This window comes from Ceratosolen solmsi, unplaced genomic scaffold (genome assembly GCF_000503995.2).
Source record: "Ceratosolen solmsi marchali unplaced genomic scaffold, CerSol_1.0 scaffold25, whole genome shotgun sequence".
Lineage (NCBI taxonomy): Eukaryota > Metazoa > Arthropoda > Insecta > Hymenoptera > Agaonidae > Ceratosolen > Ceratosolen solmsi.
This window is the reverse complement of record NW_011948444.1, coordinates 737,644-765,250: the sequence shown is the minus strand read 5'-3', so window position 1 is coordinate 765,250 and position 27,607 is coordinate 737,644. Positions and strand designations below refer to the sequence as shown.

At 35.2% G+C, this 27,607-nt stretch overlaps 2 protein-coding genes across 2 annotated transcripts in view; both read left to right on the top strand.

The window, feature by feature from the left end:
• LOC105366068 (facilitated trehalose transporter Tret1-2 homolog) overlaps nt 1-15,329 on the top strand; it is a 39,541-nt gene extending 24,212 nt beyond the window's left edge. The window contains 8 exon segments of the mRNA XM_011504382.1: nt 5,676-5,777; nt 10,618-10,751; nt 11,059-11,305; nt 11,607-11,763; nt 11,766-11,869; nt 12,370-12,622; nt 13,203-13,567; nt 15,181-15,329. Coding sequence (XP_011502684.1) covers nt 5,676-5,777; nt 10,618-10,751; nt 11,059-11,305; nt 11,607-11,763; nt 11,766-11,869; nt 12,370-12,622; nt 13,203-13,567; nt 15,181-15,318 — 1,500 coding nt within the window. The 3' untranslated portion in view covers nt 15,319-15,329.
• An 8,773-nt stretch (nt 15,330-24,102) lies between these two features.
• Nucleotides 24,103-27,607, top strand: part of LOC105366013 (dystroglycan) — a 165,468-nt gene continuing 161,963 nt past the window's right edge. The window contains exon 1 of the mRNA XM_011504316.1: nt 24,103-24,417. The gene's annotated coding sequence lies outside the window, so the exon portion shown is untranslated. The remainder of the gene's footprint in view (nt 24,418-27,607) is intronic.

Sequence of the window (27,607 nt, the reverse complement as noted above, 5' to 3'; positions counted from 1 at the left end):
TTGCGACGAACAATGTTTTTGGCGCAATATTTCAAGCTACGTGTAAAAAGAAGACGATCGATCGATTCAATTCAATTTCTATTCAATGTCGTATCTCGATACCCCATGCTCGCGCCTCTAAGATGAAGGACAAAGGCAAGAAGTAGGGTGTGTAGGAGGGAAGGGAAGGAGAGAGGCAAAATATCGAAAAATAGAGAAAATAATATCTGGGAGATATTTTTGAAGACTAGTAGGATCGTTGCCCGCTAACATAAGATGATGTTGGGTGGAGGGGGGGGGGTCATAGCAGGAGGAAATGGAGGGAAAGGAAACAAATCAAGGGCTACTCTGCAGACGTACTATCGCGAAAATCTCTAATTAAGTTCCGCTTCCTATGGCGTACATCTGGGATAGGATGGAGGGAGGGAGGGGTTGATATGACGTAGCAGCTACAACCACAATAACGGCAGCGTCACTATAAAGCCAATGCTAAGCGTCTGCTCAATGCTTATTTAGCTCATAGTGTGTCACTTCTTTATATTAAATCTTCGTTGGACGGTGCTCATGGGGCACCTATAGCTTGTTCAGTCTGTCACAGACTGAGAAAGAAATACCCGGCGATAAATCTTATATGCGCTTTATTGGGTGCCACGCGTGAATGTGACTTGTGGGTAGATGAGAGAGAACAGCGTATTGGGATTCTGTCTCCTTTGCGTTTATAAGACCTACATTTTATCATTAATTATTTAAGAGTGAATTCATTGATGATAATGGGGGAATAATGACCAAACAATTTCAATAATTTACGGGAGAATTTTGTTGTTGTTATTTTTTTTTTACACTCGCTTATTAGCTGTAATATCGTTGGAGATTCGTAGGAAGCGTAATTTTATAATATCGAATTCAGAATGATGAATTAATCTTTACAATAATGAGAATTTTTTAATTATAGCAAGAGCCTGGAAACTGTACGCAGATAAAAATATTTAGCATAATAAAACTGGTGAGCTATTGCAAAATTTTAATTTTATCATGACCATGGCTTAAACAAAAATTTTTATTTTCTTTCTCCTTTAGCATAGAGTAATGACTTTTCCCTTTGGAAAGTATAAACAGTTTAAAAATATGATGTTTAAGATTATCTTTTATTTTTTTTTTAAGTTTAAAATTATTCTGATTTTTCGCATATTGTCTTATGCGTTTTAGCTGAAAGGTTATTTCACGCCAATATTACTAAAATACCTGTTGGATACTTACAAAATACTTAAGCCATTAAAGTTTTGAGTGGAATAAATTTTATGCAATCATATCCAGTAAAGATTACAAATTTGACAATATTGAAATTTTACTTATTTCATAGCTTATTCATTCGTAAAATGTTTTAATAAAATTTCAAATATTCTTGATTTATTTTTATTTTTCACATTATCAAATATTTTACATTTCTTACAATTTTCAGGTCGAAATAAAACGTTAAATTAAGATATTAAGAAATGGTATGTGTATCTTAAACAAATTCATTAGAAGAACAGATGACGATTCAAAACTAAGACAAGGATAGCCCGATATTTTCTTATGCTTCTTTTTTATATGCTTCCGATATGTTTCTTTTTTTGTTTTTAATAAATCTGTTGAGGTGATGGTGTCTGATGTATTGTACTGTAAATACTAGGGAGATAATTACTAAATACTTTGGGATCATTTATTTTCATACATATATCAATAGATAATAAGTTATGAAATTATGGACTATAGGCATCCATGAAAGAGCACCATAATATCAATTCTTATGCGTCTCATTAATAGCCTCGTATAATTTAAATAATAATGCAATTGCGTTTCCAAATTAATTTATATTTAACATTTATTTTATTGCAATTGTAATCGATTATCACGCGCATGGAGAAAGTTATAATGAAAGCAGAGAGAGAGAGAGAGAGAGAGAGAGAGAGAGAGAGAGAGATGAACGCTAATTTATACGGAACTTTTGCTATATATAAAATTACATATTCATAACTGCAACCCTAACTGTAATTCAATTTAATCTCTAGTAACAGATATTCGTATACGTGAACCATGAAGATAGACGATTAATTGATATGCTATTACCTTCAATAACTAAAATCGCGCAAGAATCCTATTATCAGACAATGTCTAACACTAATTTATCGTCGCGAAACACTTTTGCAATTACTTTTCTCCATCACTTCAGCATTAATTTCTACAAACGCATGATAATATTGACTCTCAATGGTAAAACTAAATTATCTATCGCTATTTATAAATTTTTTATCAATGATCAGCGAGTGTCTAGAAATCTAATACGTTTTTCTATACTCGCAAATGCCTTTTATCATTAATTTTATCCAATTAAATATAATTGTAGAGGAATAAGTGAAGAATAAGATCTTCAACATTTTTATTTATGCTTTTTTATACTTAATTTATGTATTTATATTTTAAAATTTGTAGATAGCAAAAACTAATTAATTTTTCGTAAGCTATTGGGATACGATAATATAATACATAATTATTTTATTACAATAAATAATCGCCATATACGTATTATCATTAGTTGTTCACTTAAACAATGTATAACTTATAATTAATAATTTTATTACACAGATATTGCAAAACAGTTTAATAATAATATTTTATTTTATAGAATGAATTTTTAAAATGTTGAAAAATTATTAATGAAACATAAGCTTCCGTATAACATTGTGTTTGACGTATTTACTTATGGAGTAAGCGGTTACCAGTTACCAGTCAATTTACCAATAATTCCACTGGTATATTTTCATTTAATTAATTATAATACTATTCAATTTTATCGAATAAATTGCAAATTTTTAAATATTCGAAAGATTTTATCCTTGAATAAGAAATTCATTACCATATTGTAAGTTATTATATTGCATTACTTTGGCTAACGGTAAACTAAATTATGATTTTATGAATATTGGATTTTCACAGATTATTATAAAGATGAAAAGAGAAACTAAATCAAATTGAATATTTTTGTAAATTTAACTCTCTCGTGAACATGTCATTTATTACTTAAAGCCTTTTTTCTGATTGATTGTTAGAACAGCACTTGAAAAAAATTAATGTACATATAGAGATAATAGCTGTAATCTTTATGAAAAAAAAAATTTTCCTTTTCTTTTCTTTTTTTTCATAAAATCTTTTAATAAATTAGTTTAAGCATAAAATATTTTTAATACCTAGGGTAGTATATTAAATACTAGATAATAAATTTAATTTCTTAAAGCTTTATCTCCAAAGATTTTAACGTAATATATTTTGCATATACGTGTAACATTGGTATTTGCAACATAAGACCATAAATTGACAAATAATCGAAGTCTTAAAATATTAATTATTGTCAATACTTCACTTAAAATTATTTTCATTATATGCCGTTGATCTGCCGCGTGATCGTTAAATCTAGCCAATGATTATTTCAATCCAATGCTTGACATATTTATAAGATAAATGTATTATAAAAAAAAAAAACAAAAAAAAAAGTTGTAGTATTTTTTCTTTTGAATATTTTGTCTTCTTCGATCTACACACTCACTCGAATACATTTAAAATAATTTATTTTTATTTTGGAAGTTTTAATATGTAGAATAACTTGATAAACAAGTAGTAATGTCATTCAATGTATTTGCATGGCATCTCATGTATGAAAGTTTACTTAAAAATGTGAAAAATAACAGCTCGAATTATATTAAAACACAACTGTGAATGCAATGTTAAGCTGCACATTTACGATATAATATTTGAACACAAACATAGATATATATATAGATAGATATTTTCCTGCAAATATTTCCCTATTTTCAACTATTTTCAAATATTGAGGGAATCAATTTGCAACTAAAATTGTTAACCACAGAAATAAAGTGAATCCAGATACAAACATTGATTTTCCATTTAATCCGTATTTATTTGTCGCTCGCTCGATCTCACACAGGGATTATCGTTCAATTAAAGTGTGTAGTGTGACAGGAGAGAGAAAAATTTGTGCGACAGCTTACGAGTTAAAGTTCATACTTGAATTAATGATGGTCGTTGAATAATGACGAACACTCGTTAAAATCGGCTGATAGCGTGAAATGAGACTCGGCAACGTTTGTTTTGAAATGTTTAGTACGAGCACCATTGTTCGTTCCGTGCCGATTTTGCGACGAAAAAATTGTTACAATTGTTCGGATCTTGGCCGTCGATGCTTTCACACGAAAATAATTGGTAATGCCCTTAAAGCAAGCCGAAGACAACATTATTGAAGATGATCGATTTTCATTTAGAGCATACTACTAATTTTTTTAAACTTGCGTTTATTTTTGTTAAAATACAAGGTTACATAAGCATAGATTGGGGTTCGTAGGCAACATTGCCATCCAAGCGGTGCCGTGGTATAACAGAAAATGAAAGGCTTTTCGAGTTGATGGACTTTTAAGTCCATTAAAGGATTTTTAATTAAAAAACGGATATCGTAATGATGATTAACGCAGCGATCCACATGATTATCTTTGAAAATATATAATTATGACCAATTAAATTTAAGCAGTTCAAACAGATATTTTAATAATTCAAAGTTTCAGAAATCGATAATAAATTACATCTCTTTATATGCTGCTGTTCTTTATGAAATTATCATAAATGTTATAAAGATCGAAACATTTATGACTTAGACGTTAATATTTTTATCTACATATTTTAAGTGTATTGTAATGTTTTGGAAATTTTTAAACAAACAAAAAAAAAAAAGTTTCACCGAGTATTGACAGTCAATCCTTCTCACTTAGTACGTCCTTCACTTTTTGAATTTAAAGATATTTAAAAAAAATGAAAAGAGAGGCGTTATTTATTAAATAAAAAACGGAATGCAAATATAAATCAATTTTTTGCAAATATTGTTCACAAGATTCTCATATAGAGAATTTCTCGATAAAGTCATTCATACATGATTATTAAATTTACAATGTATTTGTACTACACCCACTTCCTTAGATCAGAATTAGTTTGAGAATACCGATGATCCACATTTCTTCGAGTCGGTAGCTGATGACCTTTTTTTAATCGATGACCGAGAATATTGGAGAGATTTCCTCGTCTTACATTCGGAAGTCATTCTATCTTCCAAACTCCATAGATAGTTCTATATTAATTATAAATCGTAGTTCGATCTATGACAATCCTACATTGTTTTTATTTGGTTTTATTATATTATTGACAAGTTATAAGAAACGACTTATTTCGTCTGTCGGCGATACCTTTAATATTTTATTTTATAACTTTACGATCTCTGCGGCCATGAATGTATTGAAGTTACAAGCTACATCTCCCAATCATCGAAACTTCACCTTAAGCTTCTCCAACAAAATTGCATATACATTCGATCATAAACATTATAGGAATGTCAATATTTTTTGAATGCTCAATGACACATTATAATAATTACGCAATGGGATAATGTCGCCAAAATGCCATTGCGCGACGAGGTCGCAAAGAAGCGAACAATGGCCGAAAAGGCGAGACGAGATTATCCAGCGCGACAACTCTCGGATAAATACGTATATTTCTGAGTCTTTAGGTGCATTATGCATCGTTACGTTGAAGCGATTATCCCCGACATCGCAGTTCATCGATGGCTTTAACCGAGTGCTGCATGATTAATTTTGCAGGTGACAACGGTACCGGACGAGGCCGAGGACAACTTTAAAGTTCCGAGAACTACAGTAGTACACATGGCGTCGACGGCGACGAGACCGCAGCACATGTCGCAGGTAAGTGTTGGAATAAAAACTCGGGCTTGTTCGGGGTCACCGACGCCCGGGCGCACCTCTCGTTATTCGAGGAAAGCTCGGCTCGGTCGCGCGGAGCTTTCATCGATTAAAAAACCGTGGATGCGCGCATCCCGCGGATCATTCCGCCTTTCACAAAAATAATAACCGTTGAGAGTCACGGGACTCGACGAGTTGCGACGAGTTGCGGCTATCGCCGCATATATTCACGCTTAACCAGACAATTTTTGAGGTCGGACAATAGAGATTACCAATTGTTACTGCGAATAGGAAAATAATATATATATATATATATATATACATCTAACTTGGTAAACTATCGAATGGCTAACGTCTCCGAATATGGCTATTATGTTAATATGTGATCGAGCTCTGGAAAAGTACATTAATCCATTGTTATATGTTGTTGAAACCTCGATAAATTGATTATGAAAAGATTGAAATTTTCGCGACGACTTTTAATTAATTTTTTATTTATTTTTTTTTCAAGTTTTAATTATTCAATGAAAGTCGTGTAATATTTTTTTTTTTTTTTTTTTTTTTTTTTTTTTTAAAGCAAATATCGACTGGTCGAGCTTGACTGTTCGTTAATCGTACCGAACTTTCTTCGCACTGTCCCTCCGTCATGCCTATCTTCTCGCCTCGTCTTGGACCGCCCGCGTGCTCTAAAATGAAGACATCGGCTATAATGAACGGTTTGGTTAAATAATGCAGGGGGTGAGGGTGGAGAGGTTGCGAGAGTGAGAGCGCGTGAAAGATATGGGGTGGGGTGGGAGCAGGAGCCGAGATTCTTTTGCACGCGAGTGTTTTCACGACTATGATTTAGCCATTGGCGGGAGCGGGTACGTACTATTGGTTCATATTTTAAAAAGAATTTTCGCTCGGAGCCGAACTACTTTTGAACTAATGACTTTCGGTTAAGTTTCGGCCTTAATATTAACCACTTTTTCGTCGCCCCTTTTTTACAATTAAGCCAAAAGTCCATCTTTTCCAAGAATATTATTCAACTATACGAATTATTTTATTTCAGTGCTAATTATTGCGCATCAATTTATCAAATCAAATTGTCTATTGCAAAATTTTCAGCATAATATGTCTTGCGATTGAAAATTATTTTACTATTGATTAGACGTTTACGTAAAGACGTTTTCTGAAGTTTTTAATTTTGAACTCTTTTTAACTCTTCGGTCCGATAAATCCGAGTAATTATTGTATTATTTAGAAATATGTTTTTATTTGTATTCACACATTGCGATGGAAGATATGAAAAGGAACGTGAATATTATTTGTTTAATAGGATTGTTTATAAATGGCTTAGTATAATCTAAGCCCCTATTACTTTTTAGCTGATTTATGAACATTGATTGGAGAACTATCCAATCTGCACATAAAGTTTGTAATTCGCAGGCTGGAAACTAGATAGAACTCTTTGAATAGTACCGCCTATATAATTTAATGACTCTAACTTTGACATGACGAAATCCATTAAATCGATATAGCTACTAATATTAGTGAAAAATGAAAATTAAAACCTCGTCGATTTTCAATTTCGAAATTCGGCAGACAACTATTTTATAAACTATTCTATGTTTGATAAATAAAAAATAATATAACTTTAATTTAAAATTTTTTTATTTTTTCATGCATTGCAATCGCGTATCATAAATTTTTATTGACATTTCGGTGTAATTTGATTGATATTTGCACAAAATTATATTTACGTTAAGAAAGAAAATTTCCAATTGTATCTTGATCGGTATTATAAAGTTATAAACAATTGAATTCCTATCACTGAAAACTCAGCGACAAATGACAAAAATTTTATTTATAATTAAACGAAACTTACATCCACCGAGTGTAACATTATTCATATACTTTCAATAACAAAATTTGGTTCTTTTTCATATTGCGTTGTACTAGCCAGAATGAAATGTGCCTAATTACTGCTTTCATAAAATATTTATGAAATTTAAAATCGAATTAACCATTTTGTTGAAAGTTGAAACATATTTTTTATGCAATATTCTACGCCTTATAAAAGAACAAGTAATGCCAATTATTTTTCTCGGACTGCATTTGTATCAATAAAACAAAAATGGGAATGTAAGGAGCGATAATTTCGATCATATGAAATTCATCGTCGATGCATACTTATACATAAATAAATCAGCTATAACTTTAAAATACGCTGAAACATTCCTGCGCGTTAAATGCTTAAGGACTTACAACGAAAAATGCGGCAACTTCTATTGTCACAAGGATATCTAAATTGTACAATGGGGATGAGTGGACCGTTTATGCACGGTAGAACGCGCATGTAACTAAGAATGGAGAAGGGATTCGTTTACGGCCAAAATTAGTATTCCCGGCCAACGCTGGGCTCGGCTTGACTTTCAATTTGCGGCTTGCAATTTGCTCACGTGCAAATGCCACAAAACCTGTGGGACCAATGAGAGGAACGCGAACCAAGACAGGCAGACAAACAAACAGAGGCAGAGAATAACATGGACAGATAGACAATTTTGTGTGTGTGTGTGTGTGTGTGTGTGTGTGTGTGTGTGTGTGATAGTGTGTGCATACGTGCGCGCAGGCGCAAAATGGATAATGGGATTCATAGAAAAAAGCGTGTTATTTATAATTTCATTATAAATAATATTATGATACATTGCCTCCCGCAATGTAATTAATCTTTTTTATTTGGTATTATATTATTATCAGAGCTAAATAAAAAAAATTAATTTACGTATATAATTTCATAGCCATATTTAATTGTATAAAAATATTGTACTATTACATTATTTTATATTGTTTGATCGTTATAAATATATATATATATATATATATATATATATCTATATCAAGTATACGAAACATTGAAGCAAAGTTAATGCTTAAAAGACAAAATATTTTACTAATGTTCAACTAACTAAATTTATATAATTTATAATAATATTTTATCAGTCACTTTACGGTAATGTAAACTTCAGTAGTCGATAGCGTAAATTGTAACATACTCTAATATAAATATGAAAAAACAATATTTCGTTTTTTTAACGTTATTAATAATTCATAATAAAGTTATTTAGTCGTTTGTAAATTATCGATAGTATTTATTGTACCGATTACATGCGCGAGACAAGCTTTCATATTAATATAGCATCGACTGTATAATATTTTACGCGTTTGCAAATGCTGATTAATCCTATATAATTTTATTTAAATCTTCGAATAGACAATGAATTTCTCTGTAAACAATATATGATTATCAATGATAAATAAGAAATGCTTAACTGGTCGGATTTGTCTTAACAATACAAATAAAACACGTTATTTAACATTTTTATGAAGTACTAATCGTTAAGATTTACATTTCTAGCACGTAACGTTATTTTAAATAAAAATTTTCGTCTATTGTACGTGACATATAGTTATTGGCAACAAATGTCGTTAATTTATGCATTTAAATTCGTAAAACGTGTTTAATTAATCATCACTTCGATTCAATCTAAATATTACAATGAGTAACATAATAAAGAATAATTAAAATACTTTTTGTTTTTTGTTTTTGGTTTTTTTTCTCTTCTTACACCAAGAAATAGCAAAACTTTAGCCATTGAATTTCAAATCCACTTAACTTTGAAAGCAACAAGATTTTCATTTAATATTTTGTGCGAGTAAATTGCACGATTATTTATTATTATGCATTTTAATTTAAAAAAGTGCGAGAGAAAGCCAATATTTAGATTCAGTAAACACGTAGACGCGAGTGAGACGTTAAATAAAAAAATACAATTTTACGTGTCGTGCGCCTAAAATCAATATGCATTCGTTCGCATATTCGACTCGCGAATATCTATCTTAAAATTACAAGTGTCAATCGCACAGTTGAAGCGCCTTTTTATTTACACATTTATTTAATATGTTTTTACGTTTAACGTCGTTCGAAACGAACGGTACTGCGTGATTGGAGGCTGCTGATAACAAATATCGGCGAGACTGGTATAAAAATAAAAAAATGAAGGAAAAAAATACCGGAGCGTTGGATGTATGGGTTGTCAATTTAATGATTGCCATAAAACTAATTCATCCTCTGATTCATTCTGGATTAATATTTTTTACAATATATATTTACATTATTGGCTCAAATGTGATATATGCACGACACTATATCGACAAGCGTAATTGCGAAATAAATTATTTCAATTAACTTTGATTAAATTGCCAATCCTAATGAGATTATGTCGCGAAATATGTAGCCAGTAAACAGACTGTCAGTAAGAAACGCGTATTTCATTAATTATCTTAAGTATTGTCCGGGATGAAGGTAAGCTTCATTAGAATGCAAAAAGCTTTTAATTCGCGCACAAATCCGCCAGATACAATTTAAGAGTTAGCTTATCACACATAGTTGTAAGATGTTATAAAATTTATTATATTTATACGTTAGTACCACTAAATACCAATCGCCGCTAGCTCATAAACATAATTGATTTACGTTTAATTCTTACGTAAACGTACAGTTATGAAAGCGACATATGAGCTTATCGTCCGTACAGATATTATTCTCGAAACTAAATAATAAATCAGTATTTCATTCACAAAAGCCCGCAATCCTTTTAATTATTTTTCAAGCAGATATTTAATAGATTTAATAATCGTTGCTTCACTCTCGATCGTAGATATCAAGTTCAATTTGAGTTTTATAAATATCTAGCGTAGAAAAATATTAGATATAGTGAGTTTAATCTCCCTCAGGTTAATTGTTGGTAAATCACTTAGTGGTCGATATATGTGTCGATATATAACTATAATATAATTTCAGGTCCTGGCGACCTTGGCTCTGTCCATGGGAACGTTGTCGTCGGGTTTGGCTAAGGGTTACACATCGCCGGCTCTCGACTCCATATTAGATAATCAACCACCGAATCTCTATCAATCTAACAACAACGGCACTTGGTAAGTTTCATCAAAATATCATCCAGACAATGGCGCCTACAAATTAACGTATATACCTTTCATTGGAACGTTAATTATCCTATAGGGTGGGGCGCAAAACTATCCTCAAATGCAGCCCCCTCCCCTCCCCTCCCTCTCTTAAGCTGAATGGAAAAGAGTGCGCCACAAGACAAAGGGCAAAAATTGCTGAAATGGTGATTTACGAGCCGTGGAAAAAAAAACAAAAAACAAAAAACACAAAAAACGCTACGAGAACTATGGATGAAGGGTATAGGACGATTAAGGTTTGTTTGTATGTGCCTTGTAGGACGGCCTTCTCGGTAACGCTGCAGGAAGCCTCGTGGGTAGCCTCGTTGTCGATGCTGGGCGCTTGGTTCGGCGCCATGATCGGTGACTGGATAATGCGGAAGGGCCGCCGGCTGGCCCTCCGACTGACCTCCCTGCCCCTGGCCGCAGCCTGGGTCCTCACCGGCGTCGCGCCCTGCCTCGAGCTCATCTACACCACGAGCTTCATTGGGGGCCTCTGCTGCTCCGTCATTACGATGGTCGCTCAGGTAAATCATTGTTTCGACCCGTGAACATGTTCATGTTCGATGAATCTATGATGAAGACGCGCCGACGATTGATATAGTAGTAGCTCAATACTTGTTACGGTAAGTTGGAACTTTGGAGGGTACTCTCTGTCTCTCTTTCTCTTTCTCTCTCTCTCTCTCTCTCTCTCTCTCTCGTTTGGAAACTGAGAAGAAGGTAGGAGGTTGTGATTGGTCGCCGCAGCCTCCAAATTGGTAGAGACCGTCAAAGGTAAGAAGTTGCCAGCGTTGGCGCATTCTCATCATCGATTCTCTCTCCCGGCAGGTCTATATCTCGGAGATCTCGTTGCCGGGGATTCGCGGCTGCCTGTCGGCGATGTTGAAGGTACTGGGTCACGTGGGTGTGCTCCTGTCCTACATAGCGGGCTCGTACTTGAACTGGCGCCAAAGCGCCCTTCTCGTCGCCATAGCACCCTCGATGCTTTTCAAACGCCCTCTTATCTCGTCCTCAATGGCAAGGACGAGGAAGCGGCCAGCAGTCTTCAATGGTTGCGTGGATCCCACGTTGACATTAGACACGAGCTCCAGGTACGACTGTCACCGTCCGTCTGACATTAAACCTTACTAATTGCGTTCGCTGTGTTTCCTATGCGAACTTGCTTATCTCGCCTCCCTCTCGCAAGTTTTGCTCTCATCGTATTTGCTCTGATCGCTCTTTTGTCTCCTCATCGGAAACTGCTTCTTTCAATTGCCGTTTATTATTGCGTTTAAGTCCCGGTCATATGCTCCAAAACCTATTAAAGTCTTGCAAATAAATTAATGCAGTGCTTCGTTAAAATTGCGAATGTAAAAGTAATGATATGATAAAAAAAAAAAAAAAAATATATGCACACCGACACTTTCTACGCAAACCAATGAATTTATAAATAAATGAAATGCAAAAAAAAACCCAGAAGAGACAAGAAAAGAAACAGATTTAAAGCGCATAAATTGAATTTGAGTAAAAGTAGGCACTTCATTGAGTTCGGAAAGATCAACACGAGCCGATATTGCATCTTGACATTTTTCCTCTTTACCTTCTTTTCCAGGTCATAAAAACTAACATTTTGGCCTCGCGAGCCAAACAGTACGAGCTGACTTTCAAGAGCAGTATGTTAGCGCCACGGTTGTACAAGCCAATCGGTATAACCTGCGGTCTCATGTTCTTTCAAAGATTCTCCGGGGCGAATGCTTTTAACTACTACGCCGTCAACATCTTCCGGCAGACTTTGGGCGGCACGAATCCTCACGGGGCCACGATTGCCATTGGATTTGTCCAGCTTTTAGCATCGCTTTTGTCAGGTATACAGAAATTTTAAGTGCCCCCCCCCCATCTTTCTTATCAGTTCCCACAACTATCTTAACGAAACTTTAATAGTTGACATTGCATCGTAAAGTACCGATCTTACAACACTAATATAGTTATATAGTTAATTGCATGGTTATAATGATGAGTACAGACGAAAATTTGAATGCCTACAACTAGCAGCAATGCAACTCGTAGTCTTAATTTTTTTTTTTATTGCAAGTCTCGAGGCGGGCAATTAAAAGTACAGGTTGACCTTTTAATGATTTGAACGACTAATCTGCTTTTTAAATTTATAGCTATTGAAAATGACTGCTCGACCCCGACAATGACACATAAATAATCACGCTCAGTGAATGAATGATCGACGATAAAATATATAAGATTAGTTCGTTAACTTGTCGATTAGAAAGCCTAATCGTACGTTTGCGTAATGATTATAGAAAGAGAGAGAGTGAGAGATAGAGTCTCTCTCTCTCTCTCTCTCTCTGTCGTGTCGCTTGGGCATAGGGATGATACGCGCGATCCTGGACGTGGAGAACCGGTGAGTAGTGACTAATGTAGCCATGGTTGCAGGCTTCCTTATCGACATCGTCGGCAGACTGCCGCTACTCATCGCCAGTACCGTGTTCATGTCGTTGGCTCTCGCTGGTTTCGGCAGCTACGCCTACTACAACTCCATGTCCCAGATGCAGAGTCTACCGGCGTCTTCGTACGCGGCGGAGGCTGCCGCCAGCGTCACCGGGCACCACGATTGGATTCCCCTCTTCTGCGTCCTCGTCTTTACAACGGCCCTGGCCTTGGGCGTCTCGCCCATCTCCTGGCTTCTCATCGGCGAGCTCTTCCCCCTCGAGTACCGGGGACTCGGCTCGAGCATCAGCACGAGTTTCAGCTACTTCTGCGCTTTCGTTGCCATTAAACTTTACATGGACTTTCAGGAGGTGAGAGACGCGAAAGCAATGTCGACGGATGCCCTCGTCGTCTCCGCTTGTTCTCCCCTCCCATCCACCCCATTCCACAGCCAATGATCGCACTTTATTGCGTTCTTTATCTGTAAAGTAACTGTAGAGCGTCATGAGCAATCTTTTCTTTTTCCTTATAGCCGGGCAACGTCATACGCCTTACGCCACGTTCAAGAAGAATTTTACCGAATAAATATTGTAGCACCAGTCATTTTAAGAGCCTCGCATTCCGTCTGCTTAATTCCTTAAGTGTCTCAAGAATTTTAAAAGGCTCACTTTTTTGTTTGTTTTTTGTTTTGTTTTGTTTTTCGTGCTTATCCACTTTCCTTCGTTGCAATGGAATTCTCTATAGATGTAATAAGCCGCGCTTTGTATAAATTTTAAAAAGCAATAGTTAGCTTTAAACGCAACTAATCAAGTAATGACCCTCGTTTTCGACAATTTTTAAGACAAGAGGTTTTCTTTATGCGCAAGAGGCAATTTTGAAAACGGAAAAACGCCATCGTATTCGTTTTATGCGGTTACCAGTAAGCGAAAGATCTTCGAAAATGATAATCGATCATTCCAAAGTCTTGCCCTGCGCGCTTTGGGTATTATTATAATCACGCGGTACTCACCCGCCTTACTTTCAAATTACGTTCTTACATGCAGAGATAGGAGTTTGATGACTCGGACGGCTTGAGCCCGACATAAGATAAAAAGAAAGGGAACGCGAGAGAGAAAAACAATACGTTGGAAGTCTATGTTGGAAACGTATTAGGATACCATCGTGGCACTCTTTGCGAATTGCGGCACTTTGCCGTTTACTTTTCTCATTAGTTTAATTGTAGAGACAGAGGAGCAGAGTGCGAGAGGAGTCCGTAACTTAATAATATTGCACTTTCATAACCCCCCCTAGATACACAGTTGTCTGTCTAAAATTTACGTCTAGCCAAGTAATTGATAAATAATAGGCACTTGTGGGAACTGGAGATTTGTCTATTAATTGCCGAAGGCCAGCAGTCGATTTTGTCTTTATCCATGAATTTTTTTCTTCCTTCATTTAATTATTTTCAATCGTATAATTAATTAAATAACTGAGTTTGTTTATTGTTCTTTTTTATTAATTTTTTTATTATTTTTTTTTGTTGATAACCTCAATGCAGAACATAGTTAAAATTCTTTTTATAAAGTCATTCGACTCCGTGTTGAATAAAGAGAGACGCACGCGATCAAAGTCTATTTGTCTAGAGATAAGCCAAATTAAATGCAGCAATAATAAGTCTTCGTTTTTGCTTCGTTTTAAGCATAATAAAACAATGCTCGTACCTTTATTGTTCTTTTATCGGGAATTGGGAACCGGGAATTAAGAAGAAGTTTATGCGGAAGGTGACTCGAGTCCGAGCCCGAGCCCGAGCCCGAGCAATAAAAGCTATTTAAACTCGGTATAAAGTCGCAATTAATTTTATGATCCGCTTTATGTAAGTTAGGATCCCATACACTTTATCTAATTAGCCGAGTATATTCTAGTCCTAGGCGATGCTCCTCGCGCTATCCACCGCCCATAAATAACCTCGCCCATAAATAAAGCAAAGCGCGTTTTTTTTTTTCAGACGCTGGGCCTGCACGGCGCCTTCTGGTTCTACGCGGCCGTGGCCGTGAGCGGCCTCTGCTTCGTCGTCTGCTGCGTGCCAGAGACCAAGGGTAAGCAGCTCGACGAAATGAACCCGGAGTACGCACAGGCACGGTAGTATAAGGCCTCCCTCACGGGAGGGCTGTCGAATCTCGAGAAGACGAATAAGCCACTACCTAGCGGCGCTTATCCGAACCAGCACGACCCGCGCGCCACGTACCTGTCCTCGTCTTCCTTCCGGGCTCCGGATCCCGGGCCCTTTTTCCGGAGATACGGGCGCCGCCGGCTCACCGACTACTGTAGCGCCTTCACCGAGAAGACCAACAACATTACGCGCAACGTTCGTGGAAAATTCGCCGACTGGCGACTGTCCGCGGTACGAGCGGCGCGCGGCAACGGGAAGCCTCCGTTTCGCCGTTACACCGAGCCTGTGAGAACGGCGAACCAGCACATGTTGCACTCCTACGGGATGAATTACGAGCACGGCGAGAGGTACGAGGAGCTGGCCAGTAGAACGCCGAGCTGCAGTGCCTATAGCCAGGACATCATGAGGAGCTTGGAGGAGCTTGAGCTGAATCGAATAGATCGCTGCCGTAGGTACGCAAGAGCCGCTCCCGAACATCGTTCGCAACAGCGCCTTCACCGGGAGCGGGATTCTGAGGAGTCGTACCCGACCGCCTCGTCGCCTAGCGAGAGATCCTACGCCACTCTACCCAAGCGAGGTCGGGCCATTAATTTGGAAGAGCAGTTCCTGCCGCAGGATTTGCAACGGCTCAGCAAGTACCCCAAGAGCCTGCGGGACCTGAAATATCTGGAGATCGAGGCTATTTTGGGCCGAGATCCGCGACCAGTTGGCCTTTTATCGGCAGAGCTTGAGCCCGGGAGGCCTGAGCATTTAAATGTATTTGACGACGAGAGGGCGACAAGGGTTCGTGAACAGAGTTCGAGAATGGGGGATGAGAGACGATGCTGGCCGAGGGAAATCGAGGAGACGCAGAGCAGAACGTTGATGGGGAGTTTGGCTGGTGGCAGCCAGATCGAGAGGTACGAGCCAGGAAAGGTGCATTACGAGCGAGAATACAGGATATACGGGAAGGATACCGTGGCACTTATTTTCTACAAGACCTGCTACTTGTGATTTGCCGAATTGTAATCATGCGTCTCAAGGAAATATGCACAGCCAATAATTCATATTATTATAACCCGTTAGCCGTTTGCCGTTGGTTACATTCATCCAATTACGACGCAGTTTGCATCACGCTCGCCAATTTTCCCCGACTCTTTGCGTCATTTCTTTGCCCAATGTTTTGTCAATGTGTCGATACGTAGCAGAAGCCGTTCGTTTAAAATAGAGAATCTCGTTTCTCATCTAAAAGATCAATTACATCAATTCACTTATACTTATGTACTTACTTTCGCAGTGTCAAATAGTCGAGAGCGTTCTTTTTATGAACCAACGACTTAATTCGGCTTAAATTTCTGAGCTATTTGTAAAATAATACAGAATTTAATAGGAAATAAGGAGGTCGGTAATAAGAGTCCTACAAAGTCTAATTATTAATGTATAATTTTACATCTTCGGAACGTGAAGAAAGTTTGTTTACTTAATTTCTTATGTCTGATCTCAGAAAATCTTTCGATACATACAGCTAAAGAGGCAGAACTTCCATGCATCGTGCCTTCTTTCAAACACACGACAATACAATATTAAAATTGTTCGAGACGCTAAAAGCGTAATATTCATATTATTTGTAAAATATATAGAGAAAAAAACATAGAGAGAGAGAGAGAGAGAGAGAGAGAGAGAGAGAGAGAGAGAGAAATAGAGAGAGAGAGAGAGAGAGTGAGAGAGAAATAGAGAAGTGAGTGTGTGCATGGATGTGCAAGTGCGTACGTGTGATAAGAAATGGAGATAAAAGAGAAAAAGCGAATGTTCGTTAACAGCAACACTTTCGCGATATCGTTAATAAAATTTATCCAGGGACCTTAAAATTATTAATATCAAGCAATTCCGAACATTACAATAAGACAATGGAAAAACATTTTTCGATTAAATTTTCAATAAAATTTCTTAAATTTGACTGTTCTAACGATTGAATTTAATAGTATGACAAACGTGATTAGTAATTATTTTCCATATTAAAACTTCTTAATTACTATATTAAAACTATAGAACTATATTAAAATTTCTTTTTCTTTTAATCACGAAAGTCAATGCCATTTTTTATTTTCTATTATATAATAATACTATTATATATATCATTAGTTCAGACGAGAGATACAAAAGTATAATATACTTTTGAAATTGATGGGGCCTGAAAATTCTACACTTAGACTGCGTATATTTGTCAAATTAATTTGAAGAGTAAATATTTTACCACAATTTAGATAAAATTAAACGGAGAAAATTTGCACGATCATTTTTTGTATTGTTTTTGGGCCTCCTCAAATTGCCCGATAATTATGGGTAAACCGACTTCTATCACGACAATACTGATTATAGATACAATAATTATATATACACATAAATAAATTGACAAGTTACAAAGCTATACACATATCCAAACATCCAACACAAATTCTATAAATATACATATGCATGCGTACACATGCACCTACGTATACATGTATAATACTAATGTAATAGAAATTTAAATGTACGTGGAGTATGTTATATTTTAGATTTAATCCATGATAGACGGTAATTAGAGTTTAAGGGAAATTTTTTTGGATAATACTAGAGTATTGATAAAAACTTCGACTAAGAGCTTTATTCTTTCCTTCGAGAGTTCTATAAGAGAACGAGCAAGGGCATTTGCAATTTTTACGAAGATAGTCGAGATTAAGTTTATAGATTTATCGATAAGCAAATTTAATAAATAAATTGTTAAACTCAGTATAATCATAAGGGAACTAAGAAATTAATATTAATAATAGTCGAAAGAAATAACATTGTAATAAGCAGCAACCATTTCTGCAATTAATTAATTGCGGTTCACCTTTCTGACTAATTCCCAAATTATCTGTAAAAATATTTTTCAATTGCATAAAAAGTATTTTCAAATTCTAAAAAGGATTAAAATATTTAGTAACGTTAATTAAAGTATTGTTTAAAATATTGATGAAATAAAATGGCATCAACTTGAAATGCTGTATTAATATTGAAATTCTAAAATATCAAAGAGGATTACAATAAATAGGACTAGCGGTCGATGATTATACCGTTTCTAACGACAAAATCAATCATTATACTTCAATTCCTTAACAAAGATAAAATCAAAGAAGTTTGCATATGATGGATTATTGGGAGTAAAATTAAGCCATTTGAACGAATTCAATATCGAATTGCTTGGAAAAAGTGAGCGGAACATTTGTAGTACCATAATATCCACAATTGTATTTACATTGTATTTTGTATTTTTATATAGTTTGTAAAGGAAAAATGCAAATTGAAAGAGAAAATTAAATAAGGGGCATTAATCAGCCGTATATCAGTATTTATATATCGATGGATAACGGTGGCTTAACGCAAAGGAGATTGTCACAGATCAAAAAATCTTTAATATCAGTATCATGTGTATTTTGTATGTTTCATCGACCTCTATAATGTATAAAAATTATTTTCTTATTGCGAAACTGCTTGGTATTAGTTTATGGAAGAGCAGAAATTATTCGCAAAGTCAAGCCAAGTATTTATTCACATTCAATAATATAAAATCCGTATCGCGCTTATCCCTACAAATTTCAAGACTTTTTCTTTATAGTCTTAAAAATATCAACATTAACATATCGTTAAAATGTTCAACGGAGATTATCCCTTAAATATTGTAAAGTAATACGTTTACATTTTTAAAACGGAATTGCGGAGCGTTTTCTTGTGTTAAATAAAATCGTGTTAATTAACAGAACTTAATTTCGTATTTTCGTGAGCATATGTAATGTACATATTCAATTACAAGATATAATTTATACAACACATTACGATATTGTCGCGTCAATGAAAATTGAATATACATAAATAAAGCGCACGCTCTGAAATTCTTATAATGATATAAGATCAATGTAATCAAAAAATTTGTTGTCCGCCATTAAACATCGGCTCAAAATGTTTATAAACGTAACGTTGTTTGTAAATAATTAAATAATTTATGTAAATGGAAAGAAAAATCATAATCCTTTATCATGGATTTCTCCAACATCAGAGTATCGCACCAGTAGATCAATAATAAAACAAAATTTCCCTGAAGAAGAGTTAAGCTTGGACGTTAGTGACTTCGTATACTGGGATTCGTGGGATGGAGTGCATAATCGCCCAATGCTCATACATGCAGCCAAAGCACAATCGAAGAGATCCGGAATGTCTGCACATTCCTTTGTACTTGGAATAAATATACATACTCATTATCGTGCATTCGTATGAAATAGTCGTCGTAAATATATTTTAGTTTCAAATGAAAAAAAAAAAGAAAAAAGGGAAAAAAAAATAATAAAACCCCGATATTCTGCATTGTGCACTTTTAAGAATTGACAATTTTACGTATAATAGTATTAACAAATAATCATTGTAAGCCACACATATAAATATCGATGCGAGTATTAATACATACGAAAAAGAATGGTGCTTCCATCTCAATTTTGAGGGCAGGCAGGCAGCATATTGTTAACACTGCTGAGATTCGCATTCTGATTTTACGAATATTGGTGAAACATATTTCAACTTCTTCAAGTAACAGAAATTATTAATTCATATTAATAAAATCCTTTTATTTAGAAGTTCTAAATGCGTGTAATTCAGAAAGACAAATTTTATGTCTAGACAATGTCGAGAATTAAAAGAGAAAAAATGATATATATATATATGTATAGAATTATTCGAGTTCTGGATTTTTTTAAGACTTTTTTTTTTTTAAATATATAACACGGTCCCGTGCTTTATCGTAAATACTTATTCCACTATTCGAAGATAATAATAGTTTTCTCTTTATAAAAGCACATTACATACTAGAATAAAACAGTTGATACTCTCTAGATTTATTTGCCACTTGCATTACTCGTAAAAACAAATTAATTAATAATAATAATAATCATGATATTTAAAACTAAAGAATGAAATGTACGGTTATCGAGTATTCTACGAATGATCAATGTTTATCATTAGACGAGATTAGAATTTTCAATCGGTCATAGTATTAGACGTACCTTTTTAAAAGTATGGTACTTTGAAAGAGAGAAGACTATAATGTCTCAGAATAGAATAGCAATCGTTTTAAAAATCGAAATAGCGTGTGCATAAATATATTTCGAATGAATAATAAATATTGGGGTTGCACGAAATACAGACAGAAAATGAAAAACGAAAAAACACGCCAAAACTTGAACCTATAGCCATTCTCTCATACTTGTTCTTTTCTAAGCTCTGTGTTTCGTACGTGCCAGAAAAAAAAAGTGTGAGAGCACATATGTGCATAATAATATAGAAATCGGATCACACGGAAATCACACGGATGAATGTTGTCACATATTCGCCGAAGCATTAGAACTTTTCAATATACAATTTAACAAATAGTTTTTCGAATTATCATTAATAGGCAAGCTTCTTAAATAGTTTATTATGAAATTTTTTTTGAAATTCATGAAAAATTAAATACGAAAAGAAAATGAAAATGTTACTCTATCAGCGTTATGAATTAGCAGGGTTGAATCCGGGATTGACATCGATTTTTCGTTTAAAAATCGTCACATTATATACGCCTTTAGGAAATAAAAATTTCAATAAAAAAGAATAAAGTGGTAAAAATACTATAAAACTCGAAAGACAAATAATAACAATAAATAATTAAAGTAATAAGAATATAGTATAATAGTTGCAATTTTGATAAATATAATCAATAAAATCTTTTATAGTTGAAGAAATCCTCGAAATGTCTGGCGGTCCTGTCATTTAGACTAAAATATAAGACTTGAAAATACTCGTCTTCGAACGAATCTATAATGTATACATTACAAACATGAATTATGTAAATGTAGTAAACGTCGACTTATAATTCCAGCCGAAGTATGCGGTAATAAAACTACGTAACTTAAAAGAATAATATAATCGTAAAATAATATAATAACCGATGATAATAATATGAAACTTCACGACAATAAACAAGAATGTTGATGAGTTAATTGCGTAAGGAGGACGTGAGTGAAAGAGCGCGAGGAAGATGATATTGTATTTTCAAAAATTATACTAAAATTCTAAGGTTAGACAGCCTTTTGAGAAGGCCAATCCCTTCAGCTTCGCTTGCTAGATTTAATATTTTTGTAATGACGCCTTAGACTTAGATTATTTATACCTTCGTAGACATTAAGCGCAGCTCTTATATACTTCTTACGAGGGAAAAATAAATTTTTCTTCGTATTGCAATATATATTGTACGACGAGATAATTTGCTTATTTGATACTCGCGGCCGTAAGGGGGGAGGAGAGGAGGAGGAGGAGGAGGAGGAGGAGGAGGAGGAGGAGGAGGAGGAGGAAGAGGGCGACGACGAGGATTCAGAGGAACACGAATAGTGGAACACGAAAGCATTGCAATTTGATGCGTAAAGTGCCGAGGCTATAAGAGTTTAAAAGAGAATCTCGATAATAATTACAATGACAAATTTTTCCCCTTACACGAGTTATCTACAAAGTTCTACTTTATCAACGGTGTCGTCTAGCCCAACTAATATTTCAAAATAATAGCCACTATGATAAATTTTTATAGATTATACACTTTAAAATTAATGGTAATTGAGGAATATCAGTTCTAATATATACAAATTTTTTAATAATCTCAATTGTTGGTAATAGAAAATACTAAAATAAAACCTTAAAGCCTTGTCATAACAAATAGAAATTCAATCCTAGCTTGGAAGGAAAATTGAAAATTACAATACAATTATTAATTATTCTTAAATCGCTAATAAGCTTTAAATGCTTTGTCAAAATAATAATAAGACAAAAATGTGAATTTAATTTTGTCATCGAGTACATGTAAATATGACTTGGAAGCGTACGAGGTTTCATTAGTCAACCAAGTTCTGCCTGTACTTTGCAAATGATTTTCTGCCAAACATTATTATAATGTTTGAGGGAAAATTTAGTTTGCCAGAAAAATAATTTAAACGAAATATAATTTCAATGGTGCCAATTAATTGTGTCCAACAGTAACATTATAATAAATGCAAATTGTTAAGGTTTCTTTGGAGAGCGCCTGGAGCCGTATTTTATGTTAAAGCATGTAATTAAGTTCAGTTTCTGATGGAATAATTAATAACCTGCCTTGTACCTTTGTAGAAAAATACCAAACATCAAAACAAGCCACATAAATTGCTAAAAAAGTGTTGGCAGAACCAAAATGTTACATATTTGTGTAGAATTGTATATCAATATCTAAGCACATATATATATATATATATATATATATGTATGTATGTGTGTGTGTGTATATATATATATATTAAAAGATGTAATACAGCTAATAGATAGAGAACATAGTTAAAAAGTAAACGTCATTTAAATTTTTCAACCTGACATCCTCCTGACAAATCCACAAAGTAATCTATTTATTTTATATTTTAATTTTATTTTAACTAATAGAGGCAAGATAAAATTTTATCAACAGATAAAGCAACGACGAAACCCAGTCATTTTTAATTACAGTTTCTTAACATTTGATGACTTGGCCAAGGAATAAAACTAATAAATTGTAATTCTAATTATTTAATGGATTCTTACTTTTTGAACGAATGTACTATTAATTATTATGATTGGACGCTTACCCATTTGTAGCATGGATATGTAAGTATCGCAGTCGACCAGAAACTGTCCACATTGCACTGCGCCCAAAGTAAAGATTCTTTTTGTTAAAAAATCAATAGTCTGAGGTCCGGTTCTATTTTCTGTCATGGGATACTGGATGAGTCTGTAAGAAAGGCACATTGTTTGCCTCAATTGTTTAGGTACTTTCTTTGCGTAGTCAACCAAACTTCATCGAGATTTGGTTCAAGACATTGGGACAGAATCGCCTACGCAATTATAAGGAAAAGACACGCTGGGAAGGACTCTTATCCACACGAAAACACAACTAACCACAAATGCAAGACTCCATCCTACCTATCTACTTCCCAATGCAAATGTTTGTCAAGCAATATAATTAATTTGATACTTACACTGTGACGCCCATTGCTTTCCCGAGTCCAAACGAACGATATATCCCAGTCAAAACCTTCTTTTAATTTTAAACACCTTCGCAGAACTATACAAGAGCCGAATATTTATACCGGTATTTGGGGGGGGGGTATTTATGGAGGAGGGAAGAAATCACCGGCAGCGAGCAACAAACAGTCGACTGCTATATTTCCATTTCGCACGCAAACTGTCCCTAAAGCGCCATCTCGGCAAGCTAACCTACTTTACCTCCCGCTGTATATCGTGAAATCTTCGATCCCAGCCGAATTGGCATTTGCTCTTACTTTCCCCTCGCAGCCACCACCAACAGACGAGGCAATCGTTCGCCAATGACAAGCCACGCGCCGCATAATTTGCCAAAAAAAGGCTCCTATCTCGTATAACCATCCTAGCCAACCTTAACCGTCTTGTAAAATGTCCTGCTGGTGGTGGGGCAGAGCGCGCGTTGCATCTTTTCTCCATTTCGTCTTGGAATTGATGCGTGCCGTCTCCTATCATTCAACAGGTCGCATTATTATCCCGGTGATGATGCCGTCTGAGTTCTATGCTCCACGCCGCCTGTAGTGCGCAGGAACCGGGCAGTTGTAGTTGCACGACTGGGACGACGACGGGAGATGGCGCTAGGGTAATGATGGGATCAGCGGGGGTGCACGGGGACGGAGGGATGCATCGGTGGCCGTGGGCTGGCAATGCGCGGCGACACGGTCGTGGAGGGCGACGACGCGCGGCTCCGTTCCTCTGGCTAGTCGTCGTCCCTAGCAGCTGCCTGCTGCCTCTCTTGGGTTTTTAAAGCGCGAAGAGGCCAAGCGCCGTTCCGTCGGGAAATAGCATCGCGGGTTTTGGGTGCCAGCGGTGCGCGCGAGCCGGCCCGTGCGTGTGCAGCTGCCCTTTGGTATTACTGAGCAGGTGGCTCCAGCGGGATCCCAGGGCCGAAGCCGTAGGAAGCGGCAGCCACCGGCGGTCGCTCGTTCCGGGCTTGTTCCGCCCGGGCACTTGGAGGTCAGTCACCCGCTACCAAATGTCCGTCTTCGTCTCGTTCGGGCGTTTGGTCAATGTCCGCTCTCGCACGCTTCACCAGCGAGCTAAGCCCGGATGGTTGTCGTTACGTCGTTCCTTTAAAACTCATTAACCTAAAAGTCCTTATACCGTTGTTTTTTTATTTTTTATTTTTTGTTTCTTACTTTGTGTTTTATGTTTTGTTTTGTTTTTTATTTCTTGTTTACAATGATGCTTGGAACGTCAGTTGATAGGACCACTCGAGCTCGCCAATTATTGCATCGTGACCTTCCGGGTAGCTCGCGAGGAGAAGGTGCTTGGCTCATGTCCACGCGGACGCCTGTGATTTTGGTATTTTAAGGAATTATGGACCGAGTACTTAACGATGTCTCTGTTTAAAGAGAAAATGCTCTTAACCTATAAAACATCCGATGTTTATAATTTTGTTTTACATTCATAAAGTTCAATGCTTTAGATTTTCTTTTTTTTCTTTATTTATTATTTTTTTCTTTTCTTTTTTTTCTCATGGGCAAAGTCCAGATTGTCATAGGAATACGACGGGGACAGGTGTGCAATAATATATAAATATTCGTTTTGCGTGTTATCGGGAGTTTTGGTTAATTGTCGTGTACTTTGAAGCGCTTGTTGATAAAATGGTAAAATTGGTGATTGTCAAGCTATTGGAAAATGCAGTCCAGCCAGAAGTAGCAAATAAAATTACAAGTCAGCCTGGAAGAGGCTGGGAGCAGATGTAACGGCTGTGTGTGCAAATTGTACGCGTGTAGATGCGGTCACGCGACGACGAACTTTGACATTCGTGCGATTAATTGTTCCGAGGCGAAAAAACATGCGTTAGCTATGCGAGAGGATGTGCAGTGAGAAAATTCTTCCTCGTAATCCTTTGATTTTCCTTCAACGATTACAGTCGAATCTAGTAGAGAGAGAGAGAGAGAGAGAGAGAGAGAGAGCCGGTGAGTAATGGGTGAGTGAGTGAGCGAATGAGAGCGAGCGAGTGAGAGAGATGAGCGCTGTCTCGTAGAGAGGAGCCAGGTGCGGAGCCAGGCTGCACTTTTGCATGTTGCACACATGGCTGAACGTGCGTACGTGCACGTTCGACTTGGGTTTTTTCCGCCACTGTATTGTAGAGTAAACGCAAGCGCGAGTGAAATGCGTCGCCGCGAGTTCTCACCATATTTGGGCATTCGCGTCATCCTGTGCCCTTAAATATTTTTCTCGCTCGACGAATGTATTCTTTCCAGCTTCTTTCATTCGAATGCCAGGATTTTTTAAAAGCATCGCGAGGCCTTTTACTTTGCGCACAAGTGCCTCGCGCATGCTGAAACTTATTCATAGGCTAGTGATTTTTTAGGTTAAGTTTGTTCGTTTACACTATCTGACACGCCGCAGCATTCGAGTTTTTATTTCGTTAGATGCAGTCGGCGATGTTTATTACATTGGTACATTCAAAAATGAAATATTGCCGAGAGCCGATTGAAATTTTATCACGGACGTGCTATAGTATTTAAATGGCTTGATTTGGCATTTCTCTGTGGAAATGTACACTTGATAAAAATATTTTTGATTATTTTATATGGGATATACAGGACAATTGTTTTGCAAGTTATTAGTTGTTAATGGGAAAAACATGTTTTATTATTGTACAAATAGCGTACGAATTAGTTTATGAATGCTTTTTTTTTCTATGTATGTGTGATAGGGAGACCGATGTTTTTATGCTATATATTGAAGTTCCAAGATATATTCTGTTTTGTTTTTTTTTCTGATTAATTCTATTGAAAAACGCAAGCGTTATGTTTGAAATATAAAAACATACAACATATTTCTTTAGTTGCACCTTTTCTTGTAAATTTGTCTCTCAAATTTTATATTTATCTACAGATCGAACTATATTTAACGTATTTAATAACACCAGTTTTAAAACTTTTATAAGACTTTTTATAATTATAAACGATTCGATAATATGTTTAAACTCTCATAATAGTTCATCGCGTGTTAAGCTAGACTTCAATTACATTCAGAATTGATATTTTCTCGTTTGAATAGTATTATTATACAATCGAATTTGAAAAATGTGATTATACTTTAATTATGAAACTTTTTAATAAAAAGAATATATTTTTTATCCTTATAATTTAAATTAATGATCACGACAGGAATATTGAGTAATGGAATCTGAATAAAGATTATTCGTTTAAAAAATACAATTATATAGGAGTAAATGTTTGATTTGAAAAACCTTTTTTAAATGTAACATTGAGCTTCGTGAGGTAATGTGAAATTTCTCAAATTTATTATTATTATTATTATTATTATTATATATATATATATATATATATATGCTAAATATGTTACAGCAACTAGATTTTCATTATTGTCTGTTTCATTAATAAATTTAGTGTTACATTTAATATTATTTAACATTTAACCATTAATATATTTCATAGAAAAAGGTTAAAAGTCGATTGTTTAACTTTTTATATTTCATATATTAATAATTAACAATTCTGTAAGATTGATAATTGTAATAAACTGAAAGATTATTAAAAATTGACTAAATATAAGTTATATTTAGTTTTTAAAAATAAAGAATTTTAATAATATTTATTTTTAAGTATTTATTTTTAATGGCTCGTGACTGATACAAAATTGTCACTATGATTCATTTTATATAGAGGAATTAAAAATTAATTAATATGAATGAAAAGAGAAATATATTTATAATAAATACGAAAATAATTACTGTCGAATTATTGCTTTAATTATTTAAAATATTTTAAAAATTTACTTGAAAGTCATTACGTATTTAATGTATAAATATTTTCAATTGCTCATCGGTTGAGGATAAGTGAGAAAACGAAAAAGCCAGAAAAAATTAATTAAAACATTATAGTGAAGTAGTTTAGAAGAAAACAAGGAAAAACACGAACATTAAAAGTATGTCAATTTTTTAATGAACGTTTGAAGTCGTTAGCAATCTCATGCTCTGGAATGATCATTGAAAGTGGTATGTGTGTGTTAGTTATTCGTTAAAATGACTGAAAAACATTTTAGCGGTGTTAATAGCACCTGAAATTCCAATTTACCTAAGCTGTTGCTGTGTAGCTGCTGTTGCCGAATTACATAGTTAGTAACTGGTTGTGCATTTGCGACACATGTGACGTAATTCGGCTTT